Source organism: Herpailurus yagouaroundi, unplaced genomic scaffold, assembly GCF_014898765.1.
Source record: "Herpailurus yagouaroundi ecotype Mexico unplaced genomic scaffold, PumYag 140, whole genome shotgun sequence".
NCBI lineage: Eukaryota > Metazoa > Chordata > Mammalia > Carnivora > Felidae > Herpailurus > Herpailurus yagouaroundi.
Genome location: NW_024412395.1, coordinates 15,113,959 through 15,134,006, shown reverse-complemented (window position 1 = coordinate 15,134,006; position 20,048 = coordinate 15,113,959). Strand labels below are relative to the sequence as shown.

The 20,048-nt window shown below is 36.5% G+C and overlaps 1 protein-coding gene and 1 long non-coding RNA gene across 2 annotated transcripts in view; one reads left to right on the top strand and one right to left on the bottom strand.

Moving 5' to 3' along the window:
* Nucleotides 1-3,469: 3,469 nt before the first annotated feature.
* LOC121030457 (uncharacterized) lies at nucleotides 3,470-15,819 on the bottom strand. Its single transcript, XR_005790208.1, has 4 exons — nucleotides 15,347-15,819; nucleotides 10,123-10,274; nucleotides 3,965-4,105; nucleotides 3,470-3,683 (listed from the first exon to the last, which is right to left on the bottom strand). It is a non-coding gene; the product is annotated as an uncharacterized LOC121030457 (long non-coding RNA).
* DPP10 (dipeptidyl peptidase like 10) overlaps nucleotides 3,659-20,048 on the top strand; it is a 1,330,293-nt gene continuing 1,313,903 nt past the window's right edge. Inside the window, exon 1 of the mRNA XM_040474884.1 lies at nucleotides 3,659-3,750. Coding sequence (XP_040330818.1) covers nucleotides 3,691-3,750 — 60 coding nt within the window. The 5' untranslated portion in view covers nucleotides 3,659-3,690. The remainder of the gene's footprint in view (nucleotides 3,751-20,048) is intronic.

Genomic DNA, 20,048 nt, shown 5'->3' with positions numbered 1-20,048 from the left:
ATCACAGAGAAAGCGATTTATAGTAGAGTCTACCTGACAATGTGACAATGTTTTTTCTAAAGAAATATTTTCATTAAGCTAATTTTAGCTATTTCCCAGATCCAACAATAGTTGTTCAAGTAACCTTCTGAGTTATATTTTCTAAAATTAGCACCACCTTCCTTATCTTTTTGTGAGGAGGCTGGAAGTGGTCATTCCTAATTTTCTGCAAACAGAGGACCCTGAAAATAACATTTTTATATGACTTTTACTACTGTTGGTTAAATATAAAATTGGTTCTTTGGATTAAATTGTCTAAAATTTTGGGGTGCCCGTGTGGCTTAGTCGGTTAAGCGTCTGACTTCAGTTTAGGTCATGATCTCACCATTCCTGAGTTCAAGCCTCACATCGGGCTCTGTGCTGACAGCTCAGAGCCTGGAGCCTGTTTAAGATTCTGTCTGTCTGTCTGTCTGTCTGTCTGTCTGTCTGTCTGTCTCTCTCTCTCTCTCTGTCCCTTCCCGGCTTGTGCTCTCTCTCTCTCTCTCAAAAATAAATAAACATTAAATAAATTTTTTAAATAAAAATTGTCGGGCACCTTTTGGAATGAGCACTGTGTGTTGTATGGAAACCAATGTGACAATAAATTTCATATGTTGAAAAAAAGATACATTTTGTGAAAAAATAAATAAATAAATGTCTAAAATTTCTAGTTCACTATGATTCACTGTATAGTGTTTCCTGAGTAGATCTAAACATTTAAAAAAAATCTTACCATGTGAAAAACTATGATGGAGTTTTGCAGCTGTTTTCACACTAAACATACTGAACCAAATATATCCCAATTAGAATAATTGTATATGAATGTATCCTTCTTAAACAGTATTTATATTTTTTTAGCATTTCACTAAAGTCTTTAGATCTCTATCTTTTCTGGTTGTACATTCAATTGAACATATTAAGACACAGCAGATTTCAAAAAATTATGAAAAATCTGTATGTTTGAAATAGAAATGTTAAAATTGCTATGGTTTTAATTTTCTTGATTCATGAAATGATAATGTGGCAGGGAAAATATAAAAAATGAGATTTGGGTGGTACATTTTATTTTGAACAATTGATTTTTCTTGACTGTGGGATGTGGAAAGAGAGTATATGGTGTAGACTAGTCATCCTTTTCTCTTAATGTACATTCTCTCCTTTTTATTTGTAAAATTCAACATTGGACAAGGATTTTAGGTGGATTTTTGTCATTTACCTATAGATAGTAATGCCAGTGGTGTTTGTTCCTTTGTTTGTTTGTTTGTTCGTTTGTTTTGGGATCCTCTCTGCCTTCCAAGTGGGGATAGAAGAGAGTTTTGAAGAATTTTGGAAAAGGAATGAATTCTCATGTGACCACCGTGATTGCAATCTAGCTGCCCATGCCCTCTTTGTGTCAGGCATGTAAATATTGGCTCTCATACTAGTTGTACCTTCCATACTGTATGATATGGGTGAGAAATTCTATCTTAAGTTTTGTACCCTTTCCCTCTGGACACCCCCAACCATTATTCCTGGACTACCCAGATAATTTAGTTTGGAGATTCCTCAGATATCTGCTACTAAGAAATATCTAAGGAAGAGGAACTAAGTCAACCCTACTGGTATAGGATATTTATTTCTTTAAAGATATCATGCTGTTCAGTATATGTTATATGGTTCATGGGCTTGTTCACTGGGTCATATGCTTTGAATTTTTTTTTTTACATTATTAATTTTTTTCCATTCTTGTTATTATTTGTTCCCTTGTATCTTGAGTTTGTTTTACCATTTTATTACTTCTTGAGATCACCATTCGGCTTATTAATTATTAATTTTATGCCTTTCTGCATTTCTAATATGTATATTTAAATACATACATTTTCTCTAAATACTGATTTAGCTGGATCTCACATAAGATGCAATTTTCATGATTTTCAGATACATGTTTTTAAATTTCTAATATAAAATATTCTTCATTTTATGGACTATTCAAATTATCATATGCAATAAAAATATAATGTAGGCCACAGTATCAACCATATTTGTGGTTTAAAATCTTAACCTTTGAGTCACCCGATTTCTTGGTCCTCTGGTTTACTCAATATATTGTTATGATGCTGCTACCCAGATTCTTGGAAATAGCTTTTGCCTGTTTTTTATTGGCTCCATGTTCTTCTCATGATTTCCTTGATTACTCCAGTACTCTGCTGTTAACCTTTCTGGCTTCAGAATGCTTGATCTGGTTACTGCCTAATCCTTACCTCTACTGTGCTGCCAGACTATTACCCTTGGAAACTCAGCGATTCACAAACATTTGGTGAAGAATGTTTAGATCCTTTTCCTATTTCAGAACAGGAAATATTTCTTAAGAATAACACATAAATTTAATCATGTCACCAAACTTATTAGTTTATTTCTTCTCACACTAATGTTAATTAGTATTGTTTTTGGCCCCTCATAAAGCTTCCTGAGAGCTTCATGCAGTTCAATCTTATAAACTTGGCATTTCACCAGCAAGATATATGTCTGATGAGTAAAAAGGGTTAGTCTTCAAAAATACATGAGACATACACACTCAGCTTAGGCCGCATTCAATACTTTATAATAAATATTGGGAAATAATATACTACATTAAGTCAAGCCTACTGGATCTCTTATTTCCAACTAGGATATTTTCATACTAGTTGGTGCTAATGTGACCACAGGGAGTGGTTACTCTGTAGAAACCTTATTCATAACCATTTATGACTTATTTTGCAAAAATGAATGCCATTTGGGGCAGAGAGGTAACTACGTGGGAAGTTGGATTGGCATGAGCTAGATACTAGTTTGTCCCAGGGAATTTTTTTTTAAAGTGACCTCAAGGAAAGAGATGGTTAAAATTTGAAAAAAAAAAATGTTTGGTGCAACGTCTAGTAACTATTATGTTTGAAAACTTTTTTATATACCATAAGCTTTCTCACAGCTTACAAAATAAGAATAGTCAGTATCTTAGCCGGCTGTCACTGTAGAATTTCTTACATATCCATAGAAGATGTAAATCCTTTACCATACTTATGTTAAAACCTACAATGTTAAATCAGGCAACAGGTCTTTTCCCAGCATTTACTGCTGTTTTGACTGCAAAAACTACCTAGGAAGAAAAAAATTTAGTATCAGAATGAGAATGAATTATAGTAAAAAAAAAATGTGAGCAGAGAGGGAGAGAGAGGCAGATTTCTTTTGCACTGGGAAAAAAAAAAGTATAAAGTGGTTAGAATCCGGGGAGTTGAGAGTATCCCTTTAAACTGTGGTACTGCAATTGATCTCTGTATGTTTTCTGGTATCCGTCTCTTTGAAAGGAGAATGAGAGCCAAGATCATTGGCTGTACTCTAAAGCTGTCACATCTCAGTACTGAAAAGGTACAGTACAAGTGAATTGCAACAGTCTGTAGCTTTCTTTTCCATATCGTCAAGAGCTTTGAGACTGATGAACCAAATGAATGCTTTATTTAGGGCTGAGATACAGATCCCTCCAATCTGACAGCGTTTCAGCCTCCGGAGTGAGAAAGCAGCAGCAGCAGAAGAAGCAGAAGCAACAGCAGTAGCAACAGCAACAGCAGCAGCCCCTGCTCAAGTCCAGTAGAGGAGACTTGATCACCAATTCATCCTGGAAGTCCACCTGGGATCGTGCGCTGTCCAGGGTCCTGAAAAATGAACCAAACGGCCAGCGTGTCCCATCACATCAAGTGTCAACCCTCGAAAACTGTCAAGGTAGGAACCCAGGTTTCCTTCTTCCCTCTGTTTCTGCATATGTATCTTCATTCATCTACTGAACACATGAATGTTGGTATGGCAGGGCACTGACAGTGAAGACAGCTAGTTGCTCTGAGTTTAAATGAAAGATTGGATCTAAGTAAAGAGTTTAGTTCTGTTTGCATGTGTATATAGACTGGAGAGAGTAGTTTTCACTTAACAATTCATTTACCTTGATGACTTTTTTCTTTTTTGATTGAGACTCTATCAGTGGTATATTTTAGGAAGAAAGTTTAGTGAGCTTTGAGCTTCCAGAGGAGTTTTTATTCCATGTCCGTTTTCTTGATGAAACTGGTGAAGAATTTGCAAACTGCTGAAAACAGATAATATTAAATTGAATACAAATTTTATAATAGCATTTCATTGTCATATGGATTTGGGACTTCTTATCCTTTTCATAGAAAAACATATTCATCATTGTGAGTGTTGAACTGTTGGTTATACTAAAGTCACTATAGTGATGGAGTATGAAAGTCTATAGAGGGAGTATACAAACATATGCTATTATCTAAGCCATCATGTAAGGGAGGTGATTGGGGATGCCTTTTAATACAAGTGCTTGTTTTAAATTTGAGGCTTATTTGACATGGCTAAAAGAAAAGGACCAAATTTGGAATTTGACTGTTCTGTTTTAGTTTTAAGTAATGTTTATGCTATCCTCTTTGCTGTTATTTTGGTGTTCTTACTTAAAAGGAGACTTCTTAAAAACAGATTTCAAATGAAGGATTTATTTTGTCTTGCAATTTATCTTTGTGGATATTTTGCATCCTGGGAGAAAGTGATGGGCTCCTTTGGAACTCTTTCATGGAAAAAAAAACTGATAACCTTATAGATCATTTTTAGTAACTACAATCTCTAATTCACAAACAGTTGTATGTCTTTAATTGAGATTCCAAAATTCGACATGACTGGCTTTTTGTGCTTATGTTACTTTTGGTTTATATCTCAGGTATTTGAAAATACTGCATAGACTGTCATTAGACAATATAATTTTCAGCAGTAAGTTTTTTTCTTGTGAACTGACCTACCCTTTGTCAGTCTTTGAGTTATAAATATACCATACACTGAACTCCATTTATACGCAATTATTTTTAAAAGCAATGAAGTCTCCAGGATGTATCAAATGATATATAGTTATACTCTCAGCATATATAAACATATAAAGTTAACTATAACCATAAAGAACTAAAATTCAGATAATTTTCACCATCTCTAATGGCAAAAGCAGTGCCTTTCTCAGCATTGAATGTTTTGTATGGTGTCCAAGTTTAGAAATAAAATACTATGCTTTAGTATATAAGTTTTCCTCTGCATGTCACATTCCCATATATGTCATTTATGTAAGCATACCATCACTGAACAATGACTAAACAGTACATATATGACACTCCACATTGTGATATATAAACTCTGGTGGGAAATATGTGTTGTAGCCTAAAGTGGGATAGAATTATGAACTGGCTATCTACCTTTGAGTATGTTTGGAAACCCATAAAATGACCAGCAGCTTTCTGTTTAAGTGTTTGAGGTCACAAGAATCAAGTGTTTTATTTGCCCTTTTATTTATTGGATAAGGACAAATGAATGCTACTTTCTGGACTTAAAATTACTTTCCTTATTGGTCCTCTGGCATTGACTGCCCTCAGACAAACTGTGAAGGCAGAAAAAAAAATGTTTCTAGTCTAAGGGTTTTGCATCATCTTGCTGATCTTGCAGATGCTCTTTTTTTTTTTTCATTCTAACTGCAGCCATTGAACTGAAATGAAAGGCATCATAAAAATTGGACAACCCACCACTTAGCAATGTATTACATTAATGGCTTAATGAAGAAATCTTGAATCAAAGCACTGGATGATTTGGTTAATTATACAAGTTAAGTTCTTTTGTGTTGTCCCCACCCCCCATATTGCTCTGGGGAGCAAAAGATGCTTGTGATGTTCATAAAGTATATAAAGTTGCAAGCATTGAACTATTAAGGGAGTAATTACTTGAGTATTTTCCAATTTGCAACAGTAAAAGGGGATGAGTGGAAAAGCTCTCTTACTTCAAATTATGTGCTCAATTATGAAACATTTATGGCTTTTGGAATTTATACTAAAAATGGCTATCTATATTTAGGTAATGCATTAGCCTATGAACACAATGCGGCAACAACCTAAGGAAAAACCCTGAGATGAGAGGTTTTTGGAAAGCTATTAGATACTGGAGCTCAAAAGACATTTTGGATTTTTGGAATATATCTTCTTTTTTTTCAAGCATGATTTTTTTTTTAGAGTTAATTTTCCCCTCACTCTTAAATTTACTATCTGAAAACTTTAAGCAAAACTCCCTTATGGAATCTGATTGGCCTGCAGGTAATGATAAGTGACCCACTTTGGGGCTCCAGAAATATCCAGATACTTAATAACTTGTAAATTGCTCCATTTTGGAAATTCTAAAACCTCTAGGGACTCCCCCCACCCCCTCACAGTTCAGAGTAATAATCCTCTAGGGAATTGTTCCCCCTTTTGTCAATGTAGTAAATGCTGACTGTTCCTTCTCTTGACAGTTTAACTACTGCTAAAAAAGAATGCAATGGGAATGAACAAAAATGAATTGCTTTGGCTAAAAATAGCTTTAAGGGCCAAAATGTGTGGGAGGAGAAAGAACAGGTGTGTTTATATGTCGTTTCTCCAGCTGAAGTTTAAAAAGTGATGATATCTGCAGTGAGTCAAATTTAGCGGCTGCTGCCAGTGAAAGCTGTTTGTGGTCAGAGTGGTGGCAGAGCTGAAGGAGGAGGCGTTGGGAGGAGTCATGATGGAATAAAATGGTTAACATTATTCAGGTTGCTTGACATTTGTTTTTGTCATTCTGGCCATTCTCCAGCTCTACCAGTCCCTGACACATTTGTCCTGATGTACTTGAGCAGGTATGTTCCTGTAGTCAAAACTGATAAGAGAACAGAGAAGAGGAAGTCAAATTAAGGTGTCAGATCTCTTTGGACAAAATGTTGAATGCAATGCAGTCATAAAACCCTCTCTCATTTTAGAGCTTGAAAAGCAATAAAGCTTTTCCTGAAATGATTACAAATCTTACCGTCAAGGTAGCAGCACTCTAAAAAAAGAATCTTTGAGATCTGTAATGGAAAGTTTTAGGGACAATCTGGGAATGCTAAATACAGATCTAATCTTGGCTTATTATAAACTTCATTTCTGAAAAATTGTCCCCACTTTAGGCAACAAACTTGGTTTTTTCTTCCCTGTCTTAGCTTCTCTTGGTTAAACTGAAAGCAAATTAAATCTTCCAGTCAAATCTCTGAACTTCGTTTACTTTTTCTTTCAGCAGAATTTCAAATTTAGAGCTTTGCCTTAAAAAAAGTGAGAGTTTTTTTTCTTTTTTCATATTTTAATAGAAATCATTCACCCATGTATTTCTAAGGGTAGTAGAAGAATGGTCCATCTTTTCTCTGAAGTTAGAAGTTGTGTGTGAATCCTCAGGGTGGGTGGTTCCTCAATCAGGAATCATACCTATTTTATTTTGTTATCGAACTCCAAAATATAGTGCACAATATTTCTTTACTTTTCTCATCTAGTGACTCTTTCATATCAATGTCTTTTCTTTTTTTAAGACAGACATGGCTTATTCTATCACTACCTTCACACTCAGGTTCCCAGGTTCTCAGATCTGTGTAAATGGATCCCAAAAGCTTCTTTTTTAAAATTTATTATTTATTTATGTATGTAGGTATGTATGTATGTACATACAAATTCCTGGACAAATAGCTACACATTTTTACAAAGTGTATTTAAAGGTGTATTTAGGATTTTCATTTTCTTCAGAGTAGAACATCTATGAGCAGACAAATACTTTTCATGACAATTTTATTGTCTTTATATTGTAATATTGAAGTGTTAGACAAATACAGACATTTTCTCTTTACCACCTCTAATCCACAGCTCCATCCAAAACTGTTGTGTGTGAAACAGGAGATAAAATTAGGTAGTAAAAGAGGATGAAATCTTCTCATATGTACATTTTTTATTAAATCTGTGTGCCTGAGGGCATGGTCATTAGAAAATAATTTGTGTCTTTAGCCATTGGTATTTTGGAGTGTGACATTGTGATAAGTTGGCATGGTGAGAATAATTTGGAAATGTACCAATTGACACCACTTTTTACTGATTGGTAATTCCACACTCCAAGTTTAAAGGATGGATACCACATCCATATTTCACATGGCACTTCAGCTGGTGTTGCATTTTGTCTTAAAGTGTATTTCATAATTGCATCCACAAAAATTTGGAAATATAAAGAGTATATAAGAGAAAATTCCACCTCTTTATGTCATTGCAATATGCAAAATGTACCTCTCAAATATCACTATTACATGAAATTCTAGAAGAGTATAATATGCTTCTATAGTGTATTTTGACTTAGGGATTCTCCTTGGTCTTTATCCTAAGGACTTTAGTCATAAGGAAAAAAAACAAAAAGAAACTTTATTACATTATGATCTCAACACAGACTCAGAAGCACTAAAGAAAGAGTTATCATCGGTATTCAGTGAACCCTATGGTTCCATTTGGCAAGGTACAGATTTTTCTTCAGCATTAGGAGAATGGGCCATTCTCTTAAGTGGTGATATTTGAAGCCAAAAAAGTAGACTTACAAAAAATTAGAATGAAAGACATTGTGTGTGAGAAAAATTTTTTCTCCCTCTTCGAAATGGTCTACATCTTTTTAATTATTCGGAAACAACTTCCTCATATGCTTAAGGCAAAAATCACAGCCTGTGATGACCATGAATAGGACCACAAGTTAGAAATTCTGCTAATGACCAATTTATAGTCATTTATAGTTTGCATTTATGCTAAGTATTTAAATTTAAATACTTATTCTATAGTCATTAGAATAATGACTGTAGATCCTACTCTTTAAAGGAAGGATTAAATGTTTTTATATTTTTAGTAAAGAGTGACAGTGTTATAAAGATGGGCTAGTTTTCTATTTTATTCATTTTTCTTAATAAAATATAAAGTTTCTTTCTTATTCAACATTTGAAGTGTTTGAATTGGCAGCTTTTACTTTGAAGAAGTATTATAACATATTTTTAGTTAAATTTGTAGTATTTCATTTGCTTCTTGGAAAAATAGGTGTTAATAATTTCCTAGAAACTCATGTTTTGCTCAGGTAGTAAAGACATTTTTAGTGACAAATTTGTGATGACAAATCACTACTTTTCACTGAAAATACATAGTTCAACAAATGTAGCATGGAATAAATGAGCTAAGGTAGCGCTTCTCAAAATGTGGTCCCTGGGCCAACAACATCAGCATCCCCTATGAACTTATTAGAAATGCAAATTCCTGGGTCCTACCCAGACCTAATCTACTAGAAATTCTGGGGATAGGAACCAGCAATCTGTTTTTGACAAGCCTTCTGGGTGATTTAATGCACATTAAAGTTTCAGAAATCCTGTGCTAAAGAACTACAAAATAAGACAAACTTGTTCTATAGTCCCCCTGTAAGAATTGTCTGTGTTTGAGTATCACAGGTGGAGTCTGAACAATTTCAGAATGATACTTAGGATTATGTAATAATGTGAATTGTATGAGAGCTGAGATATCTTCAGGTATATATCTCTTTTATCCCTTACAGGGCTTTCTTGATACAAAGCACTTCACACAATAGACTTTGAATATATATTTGTTGATTATTAAGTGACTGTTAAGGTCTATCATCTCTAAAATGAGCTAAATAAAATTTTAAGGCCTTGTTTAATTGGTAACCTAGTGGGAAACCTTGTTCTGTCTTTTAAATTCACAGCACATTTCTTTAAAAAAAAAAAAAACTGTATTGAGATTTTGTTTGGCTTTCAATGGTTCTGTTATCTGATTTGGTTTGAGGGCATTTGGTAATAAACACCTTTTGGTAACTATGGAGATAGTCACACTAAGCAGAAAGTATGTTAGGCAGTTTTCTCCCTTCTTGCCAGCTTCATCTGAAACTTGGCAAAAGAGTCTTAGACAGGAATATCACCATAACCTTTCTCCTTTCATTTACGAGTGTTCTTTAGCTATTGGATATGTGCCACGTTGGTAGGATAGCACTGGAAGCAGTATACCACAACTGAAACAAACAGGTTTATCAGTTGTAAACCTGACCTCCTCTGGACAGACCCAGCATGGTATTACATTAGCAGAACCAATTTAACTTAGGTGATAAGCCTTGAAATAAAAGAAGTTTACATTCTGAACAACTTTATCTCTTGGAAATTTTTATAGGACTCAGGTTTTTGTTTGTTTTTCACAGTTAGGATTGGGAAGAAAGATCCATTGCATGCAGTCTTACCTGATATGTACAAATGGAGTGTAGGGCAGATTGGATAGGTTTTCCTTTAGAGGGTCATCCTTAATTTGAACTCTCATTCTCTCTGTATCACAATGGATATAACATGTAGCCTTGGGGGAAGGCTATTAACCCTGTTCAGGCTTTTCTTCTCACTAGCAGAAGGGCAATAAACTTAAATTATCTACCCAAACAAAAATGCTATGTAAGTGCTTTGTATTATAATTTGTTCTAGTAGCAATTTTTAAGGGATATGACATTTTCATAGAGAACTGTATAGTAAGAATCAATTTTTATGACATAAAAGCTAAGAATTTTATTTGCAATTATTATTAACTATAATGATGATAAAAACTCATTTTGAAGTCACCAGGGAGCTGAAAAGTATCTTCTAATATTGTAGTAACATCTGCAAGATCTCATCATGGATCCATACCAGGAAGGTAGGGAAAGAAGAATATTGAGTTTAAATGCTATCTAAAGGACTGATTAATTCAATAAAAAGTGCAGCTACTCATCCTGATGCGTAACTACAAAAATGGAAGATACCTAGCTGCATGAATTGTACATGTGATTGAGTTGAGGAGAAATATATCATGCTGTGTATATAGCCTTCCTACTATCTCTACATCCATTGTTTCCTTTGCTGTTCTACGCTTCCACCAAATGGTCCTTTTGATAAACCCTATTTTTACTTCAAATCTCAAACAGAATGTTCCCAGTTCTCTAATTCCCTTAGGCAGTAGTCATGGTCTCAACTAATCACCTATGTTCTCACATAATCTTCTCATTGCCTGCTTCATAACAGTTAGTCTTCTTAGGTATAATTATTTGTTTCCATGTAAGTCTTTCTACTACTTCTCTTCCCTCTACTGCTCTTCAAGGGTCTTTGTCTTTACTTTTGGCAACTTTAGTGCCTAGTGCTATATCCAGGGTATAACAGGTCCTCAATTAAGATTCTTCGAATGAAAGAACAAAGAGGGCTATGAACTCATTTGTCTTCCTAAGAAATGCCGTCTGACTTTTGAGTTCAGAAACATACTAGTCTTCCTTAACCTAAGCTGAACTGAACATTTTACTTTAAAGTATGTAGGCAACATTTGGAGAGATGACAAAGGGGCCTCAAGGATTGTCACAATAGATATGCTAATTCTCTTGAGAAAGAGTGGTTTCTGTAAGTCAAAAATAGGTTTCACATTACAAGTATCTTTTACATTAGGGATGAGGAAAGTCTGTCCAAATAGAGACAATCTTTGCCCCTCTGTTTTGGAACCTGAGTTAGCATAGCAGATACAAGTTGCTGTTGATTTTAATGGATGGGGCCTTGTAGGGGAACTATTAGCTTTGGCCCTGTAGTGAGACTCTTTCTCATCAGAAACCTTAATTTTCAAGATGAATCACTACTGCTGGGTTTAAGAACACCACTTCTCACAACTCTGGTTTCTAGGATTTTCCCCTAAGAAAAATGGACTCCACTCTATTTTAATGGAAAATAAATAGCATAAAAGTACTTATTGTATTTAGCGTATGGGCCCTTTACTTGAATAATTTTTTTCAGACAATAAAGGAATTAGGGTAGGGAAACTATGCCAGGCAGGTATTCTTGACCAAGGAAGGGCAGCTGTAGTAAAAATGTATAAAGGTATAATGGATAGAAGCTTGGACTTACTTTTTCATTATTTTAGTCATTTCACATTTACTGGAAAAATACTCAAATAGAACAGCACTGCTTGTTTTTAACGGGCACAGCCCAGGATGCAAACTAATACTATTATAATATAAAATGATAAGTGCTAGGAGGGGTAAATATAAGGTTTGAGTGGCATTTACAAAGCCCAAACCAGATACTATATAGGAGTTAAATTAATTCTTTTTTAATTAAGAAGAGGGGAAGAAAATGTTTCAGACACAGACAAACCTGTGCAAAACATGAAGAAACAAGGCACTGTAACTGTCCTGAAAGCATTTATTAGTTGAGTGTGACTATGTTATATAATATAAGTGATCAGGATCAGTGAAGAATGAGGTTTCAAATACATAAAAGGGCCTGGACTTTGTGTTATCTCTGAGAATTTGACTCTACTCTGAAGGAAAAGCTTAAAACCAAATATTTCAAAGACAAGATCTAAATTTGGGACCCAGTTTTCTGACCTTGGGAAGCACTCCTAAGGTTTGTGTCTTTAGGTAGAAAGTGAAAATGGTCACACATTCCTGGTCTATCTTCAGGATGATTCAGGTACTAAGATATTATTAGCCAGACAGGTGTTCCTAAAGGTATATCTTAATAAGAACAAAAGGTTTTTTAACACCTTGATTTTATACCACCCACTTTCATGAATGCTAATAATAGCTGGTCTTTAAAGGCTTTAATTTAGTGGTACCTTTTTAACCCAAAAGAATTTTTTCTGACTAATGACAATCATTGGACTGTACCAAAATATTTCTCTTTAGTATTTGGAGATAACATACAGATAACCATTTTCCTGGCATATTGGTAAGTAATGGTCTTTTGAGCAGTACCAATGCCTCATTACTGACCTCTGTTTGTGGCATTGGATTTAAGCATAAAATATGCCTGGGAATTTCAGACGCAGAGGTGAGAAAGCTCTTTCCTTCTTAGTCTCCTGATTACACAAGCCATATGTTGTCTGATACAGATACCTTGGGTTTCTTGAAGGATTACTTCCAATGGTCTCCCTCAATAGTTCAGAGCATTTTTCAGAGGAGACAGAAAATACTAAAGTACACTTGATGTGCAACAGTTCTACAACCATAAAATTTTAAGTGTTTCTTAGAGATACCAGATGAGAAAGCTGAGGATTAAAAAGGGAAAGCGGGGGGGAGCCTGGGTGGCTTAGTAGTTTAAGTGCCCAACTCTTGATTTCAGCTCAGATCTTGATCTCAAGGTTGTGACTTCAAGTGCTGCATTGGGATCCACACCAGTGTGAAGCCTTGTTAAACAAAGGAGGGGGAGGAAAGTAGGGGTGCCTGGTAGGCACAGTCAGAAGAGCATTTGACTCTTGATCTCAGGGTTATGGGTTTGTGATCCACTTTGGGTGTAGAGATTACTAAAAAAACCCTTTTATTTATTTTTTTAATGTTTGTTTATTTTTGAGAGACAGAGAGAGAGAGAGAGAGAGAGAGAACGCAAGGTGGGTTGGGGCAGAGAGAAGGGACTGGAGGATCCAAAGCAGGCCTGGACTGACAGCAGTGAGCCCAATATGTGGCCGGAACTCACGAACTGAGAGATCATGATCTGAGCCAAAGTTGGATGCTCAGCTGACTGAGCCACCCAGGAGCCCCAAAATAAATAAACACTAAAAAGGGAAGGTAGGTGAGGTGCATCCTTTTAAAGAAGAACTACCCTGCCCCCTACCACACAAACATCACAAAATAACAGAAAACTCTAAATGAAATGGTTAAAGGAATTAGAAAAATAAATAAGTTCACAAAAGGAAAAGACCATTTGAGGAGTCTGTTAATTCAGTGACAAAATAACATGACCTAGGACCCAGGTAATTTGCACCATTCTGCATTGTCTTTCTCAGACTAGCTTCTGTCATGGTCAGTACGTGGCTGTTCCAGTTAGATAATTGGACTGCAGACATGGCAACTGAAAATATTGTGTGGGCAAAGAGAAATTTCTTTCTTGAGTTTTTTTTTTTAAATAAAGAATTCCACACAGATTTCTCCTCAACTCTTGTTGCCTAGAATTAAATCTTACACCATTTTTTTTATTCAGTGTACTTGAAGACACACATGCACATGGTTTAGTACAGGAATGAGGAGGGGGTTATCCAAATAAAAAATGGGTTCCTTTAGAAACAATGAAGAAGGTTGGATGGTTTGGACAGAAAAGCCAAAAATATGTACCACAGTGATGAGCAAGAAAGATTTTAGAATTTGATGGATATGTAATACATACCATACTGTGAAAGACAGGTGATACAATGATATAAGCACTGTCTTGACATGATGTAATAAACTCAAATATCATATTGTCTCTGATTGCTTCATAGCAGAGACCTCCTCTGTGACTTTAGAACAAAAGGATGGGAAGAGAGAATCACAATATTATCTTATTCGGGTAGCCTTTTCTCCTTTGACACTAGATGATTCCATGTTCAATCAATTTGCTTTGTATTGTCAAATGTTTGTTCGTTTGTTTTATATGTCTTTGGGATCTTTTCTCTTTGCAGGTGATGAGTTTGGGATGATGAGGGGAAATTATTATATTCTTCATCCAATAAATAAGGTTGCTCAGGGCCTATCATAGTGACTTCTTCTCTGGTTTCTCTAGGGACTTGGTATTCTGAAGTCCTCAGGAGTATTTATTTAAACACTAAATGCCTCCAAGGTTAACAGGTAACATATATATTATGGTTAGATGCAAATTGGAAGTATGGTAATTGGAGAGGGCATGCCTTACCTAAAGGCATATCAGAACAAGGCTCACTCCCCTTTCCAAAGAAATATCTTGGAGGGGTGTTTTCGAGGAAATGATAGATTATATGAGATCACCAAAAATATTTTCAGGGAGGGTTGGGGCATCTGGTTTGTAACTTCCAGCTGAGTGGTGTTATAAATACCATGGGTTTGTTTATTTATTTATTATTATTATTATTATTATTATTATTATTATTTATTATTATTACTATTTTATCTGAAAAAGAGAGAGAGAGAGAAAGTGTAGAAAGGGACAGAGGGAGAGAGAGTCTTAAGCAGGCTCCATGCTGAGGTTCCAACCCATGACATTGGGATGATGACCTGAGCCGAAATCAAGAGTCAATTGACTCTGTCATTCAGGTGCCCCCCAATCCCATGGATTTAATTACCAAATGCTGAACACCAGCAGACTGTGTATGTCTCCCACCCAGACCTCTCCCTTCTCCTCTATTCTTGGATGCTGCTCTATACTCAGGATTCTCACTTAGATGTCTAATAGAAACCATAAACTTTTTTTATGTTTCCTGTTTTCATGTTTCCATCACTAATAAACCATAAACCATCAAGACTTTTGATTGCTACTGCCTACCCCTTTCTCACATCATGTCAGAGCATCTTTTCAGAGACTCAGACTAGAAGTTGGTTTCTGCTAAGATTCACCTTTCTTCTCTTCATCACCTAGTCCATCAGAGAGTTCTTCCTATTCTACCTCCTAAATGTATCTTTAGTCTTGCCACTCTGTCCACCTCCACCACCATCACCAAACTCCTTGCACATTTACCTGAATTACGGCAATGACTTCAGTGGGCTCCTGGCTTCCAGAATACTTTATCACAATTCCCTACTTAATAACCAGGTAGGTATTTAAATTTTTCCTCCAATCACCTTGTACACCTGGTTTAAACTTTAGCATTTCTTTTAGAAAACAACCCCAGAGCCTTCACTTTATCCTGACCACCCTGAATTATCTGGCACCTGTTCTTCCTTCTGACCATATTGTTTCCCATTGTCTGTCCTCCTGCTTCACCTCATGACCATTCTCCAACCAGGCTGGTCCCTTTCTGACTCTGAAACAAGCCAAGTTCTTTGCCAGACAAGAGTCTCTGTGCTTGATATTCCCATTGCCTGGGTACTCTTTTTTCTGTCATGTCTCATAGCACTTTTTAGTTTCAACCTAGGCCTTTGTGATGAACTTGGCTCAACTAGGTGTGGTCACCTGTATGTCGGTGCTGCAGAGGCTGATAGCCAGCCATGGTAATTACCTTGCTTTATGGGGATAGCGCTCCTCTCAAAGTTTCAAGATCTTAAATACATGAGGCTCTCTTCCCTCCCTAGAGGCTTTAATCTTTGTTATATTTCCTATCAGAACCCTGACTGTTCAGGGTTTTATTTTATAAAAGCATTCTGTATTCTAGTTTCTAATTCTTTTCTTGATAATATGTTATTTCAACAAATACTTACTGAATATTCAATAAATGCTAGGTTGCGTGGATGAGGATACCAAAAGGCATAAGACACACAGAGCCATTCTTTAAGAAGCATACAGTCTGGCTTCTTTTCTTTTCTCCCTTTGCCTGGAATGAAGGAGGAAGACATGGAAAACTAAGTCATTGGTGAAAATAGAGTGTAAATGTGCTCTGAGAGATCAATGAAGGTGTACCTAACTCCGATTTGTAGAAAGGAGTGAAATTTGAACTGAGACTTAATGGGCAAGCAAAAGTAATCTTGGTGGAGAATTTGGGGGTGAAGGCCATTCCAGACGATGAAATGCATAAAAGTATCCAGGTAAGAAAGAGCAGCGGCAGCAGCACCACCCCGACCATCATCATCACCATCATAATCACTATCTCTTCATTACCATTATTAAGTGCCCACATCACAATATGCATATTTCTAGGTATTTTGTGGGATATCTCTAATTTCCACAAAGGCTTATCAGAGAACTAGTTATTATTTTTTAGGTAAGGATATTAACTTGCCCAAGGTCTCAGACTGAAAGAGACAGAGCTCATGCTTAAACCTAGACAACTTGCTATAAAACGTCAAGATGATAGCTAGGATTTCCTGGCTCCTGTTTTCATGTTTCCAGCTGCTCTGAGGAACCGTTCATTGTTGTCACAGGGTCTTTTGCTGTTTTGAGCCTGCAACCCTGTTTTCTCCCACAGGAATGCCCCGTGTCCCTCCTTTTTGCCTTCCTGGTTGATAGTGTTCATCATTTTGGATTCACTTCATAGGAATTTACCTCTTCTCTGAAGCTGTGTCTCTTTGTTATTCCCTTCTTTCCAGATCCATTAAGACTCTTTGTCTTGTGCTTTACTGGACCTGCAACACATACTTTCAACATACACACACACACACACACACATATACATATATACATACATTTATCTTTTTATCCTCTTTCTCCACCCTCTTCTATATCCTATTCACTTTCCACTGCACATGCTACCCATAGCTAGACTATAGGCTCCTTGAGGCACAGGCAGTATCTCACTTGTCATTGCAACTTTAGTGTGTAGTGCTGGCATTACTCTGGAATGCATGCTTACAAAGGGCTTGCTGAATAAATGAATAAGTAAGTGAAGGCCATCGATGTGGGGAATAATATGTTCTTTCTTCAGAATGTATGCGAAAGAAAGCCAGATACGTTCTTATTCCCCCCCCCCAAAGTATTTTCTTCCCTCATTGTGTGTGTGTGTGTGTGTGTGTGTGTGTGTGTGAGATAGGCAATATGAAAGTTGGGTTTTAAAAATGTAAATATAACTGCAGTTGACTTATTGCTAAATTCTTTCATTAGATTTTTTTTTTAATTTTTTTTTTCAACATTTATTTATTTTTGGGACAGAGAGACAGAGCATGAACGGGGGAGGGGCAGAGAGAGAGGGAGACACAGAATCGGAAACAGGCTCCAGGCTCTGAGCCATCAGCCCAGAGCCCGACGCGGGGCTCGAACTCCCGGACCGCGAGATCGTGACCTGGCTGAAGTCGGACGCTTAACCAACTGCGCCACCCAGGCGCCCCATAGATGTGATTTCTTTCATTAGATTTTAACTGAAAAGGCATTGAAGTAATTTCAAATGTGAAGAGTTTATTATTTTTAAGAATGAAAAATTCACATAAGAAGAAAATATCTGTGCCAGAAATGCTTATACCAACAAATTTATTTATTTATTTATTTATTTATTTATTTATTTATTTACCATTTCCCTACTAAGGAAAGAAGTTGAAACTGGCATTTTAAATAGCTGATCTTGGTGAGGCTATCTGCATTTAGTGTCTCTATCTCTCTTTTTTTTAATACTTATTTTTGAGAGCAAGGCAGAGTGTGAGTGGGGGAGAGGGGCAGGGAGAGACACACAGAATCTGAAGTAGGCTCTAGGCTCGAAGCTATCAGCACAGAGCTTGATGCGGGGCTTGAACTCACAAACTGTGAATCATGACCTGAGCTGAAGTAAGATGCTTAACCAACTGAGCCACCCAGGCACCCCTAGTGTCTCTTTTAACATTGTATACACAATCCTCATTCGTCCACAAAATATTAAGGGCCTAATGGTTTGAGGAAGGAGGAGAAACATCTGGATCTCCTACCCCGTCCTATGTTGACTCCACAGTTGAAGTCCCTTCCATTATACCACAAGGAAAATATTCAACTTAAGGGGACTTCTTTCTAAAATACTCAGGCATTTGATTCTCCTGGCATTTGTTGTATGCTGACAGATTTGTCTTTGCAAACTCTCACATTTGCACATGTATTACTAATTGATGGGGCCAGCCTAGAAATATCAGACCAGAAACCCAGGGTTTGGTGAGGCAGGAGAAACAATAGAGTCCACAAAGTACATCTGAAAGGAATACCCAGTGGGACATAACACTATAAGCTAATTTCAAAGGATAGTTTAGCGTCTGATAGATGAAAATTCAGGAGTAAGAACAAGTTCACACAGGTATGGATGAACAGTAATTTTAAATCCATTTGGACAAGTGACTTCTTAATGTTAGAGGCCCAGGCAGAGGAATCTATAGCAATTTGTGACTAGCTAGAGCTAGAGTAAGTATATTTATAGCAACCACAACAGAAGCATGTTTGTGTTCCAAGTATTTGCAAGACCATTTTAGATAGCTTCTTATTGAATGTCAACTACAATCTTGTGAAATGTATATACTTATTATTGATAGGATATGACAAAATGAAGAAGGAAATGTGTGGGGTTGGAATAAGAATAATAGCAGTTTATGAGGAAGTATGCTTACATCATGTAGTTTTGTAAACTGTAATCAGTTTTGAAAAGTCAACTGCCACAGAATGTGATTGTGATTATCTGGACAAATACTTCAAACATTTAAAGTACTGGGTTGAATTTTTGCTGGTCAGCAAAATAGGGCAAAGGAGACAGCTTACATTCTAGATACCATTTAAGTGCAATGGGCTAAGAGACCATATAAAGCTGGGACCAAGTGAGGCAAAGACAGCAATACATATCACACCACTGTGTGTGTACTCTATACCTGGTCAGCATGATTATAGAGTCTGAGTTCTGTTATTGATGACACACTAAGAAAGCCCTGGACGAATGTAGACACAGTAGGTAAGTGGAACTCTGCACATACATAACTAGCTTTATCTTGGAGGAAGATCTGAGAAAGAATTTGAAATGAGTTTATGGAATAGGCCAATAGTAAGATCTAGGAGAGTTGTCTTGGGTAAAGAAATAAAAACTTAATATTCAGATGACACCACATGCAATGTGTCTGTTGTATCTTCCACTGAGACTGTCAGTCAATAAATATAAATAAAATTCCCTGTATCCATTTGGTCTCACTTGGTATAACCCAGAATTTCTCAGCCTTCATACAGGGACACTTTGGGCCACATTGTTCTTTGTTATGAGAGCTGTCCTGAGCATTGTAGGTTGTTTAGTACCATCCAAGGCCTCTGTCAGAGACTCTGTGCCCAGTTGTGTCTGGTCTCCAGACATTTCCAAATGTTTTTTGGGAAGCAAAATGGCCCCTGGTTGAGAACCACTGACCTAGCTGGTGGTGATTGCTACAGATGAGTGAAGCCTGGGGTTGGGAATAAATGTGGTTCATTCTTATTTTGGGGCTTTTTTGAATTGAGGGTCACCATGACAGTTTGTCCCTAGGCATCCCTGATACTGAGGAAGGTTGAACCACTTAATGGCACTCAGAGTATTGAACAATTATCACCTAGGTTTTATAGATGAAGGAATCCAGACAGAGAGCTGGGGGTCTGGCACTAAATCACATGATAGAACTGATACTTGAACCCCAATGGTAACACACAATACTCCATCTCTTTTCTGTACAAATGTTTTTTATCCTTTTATTTTCAGAATTCCAAGCCTTAAGTATTGAGGGAAAGCCAAATAGGTAGGACTTCGGCCCTCCTACATTTCCACTCCATCCCTACTCTTTGGCCAAAGGAGCAACACTATCCCCATCATAAGCTGATAATGGTTACTATT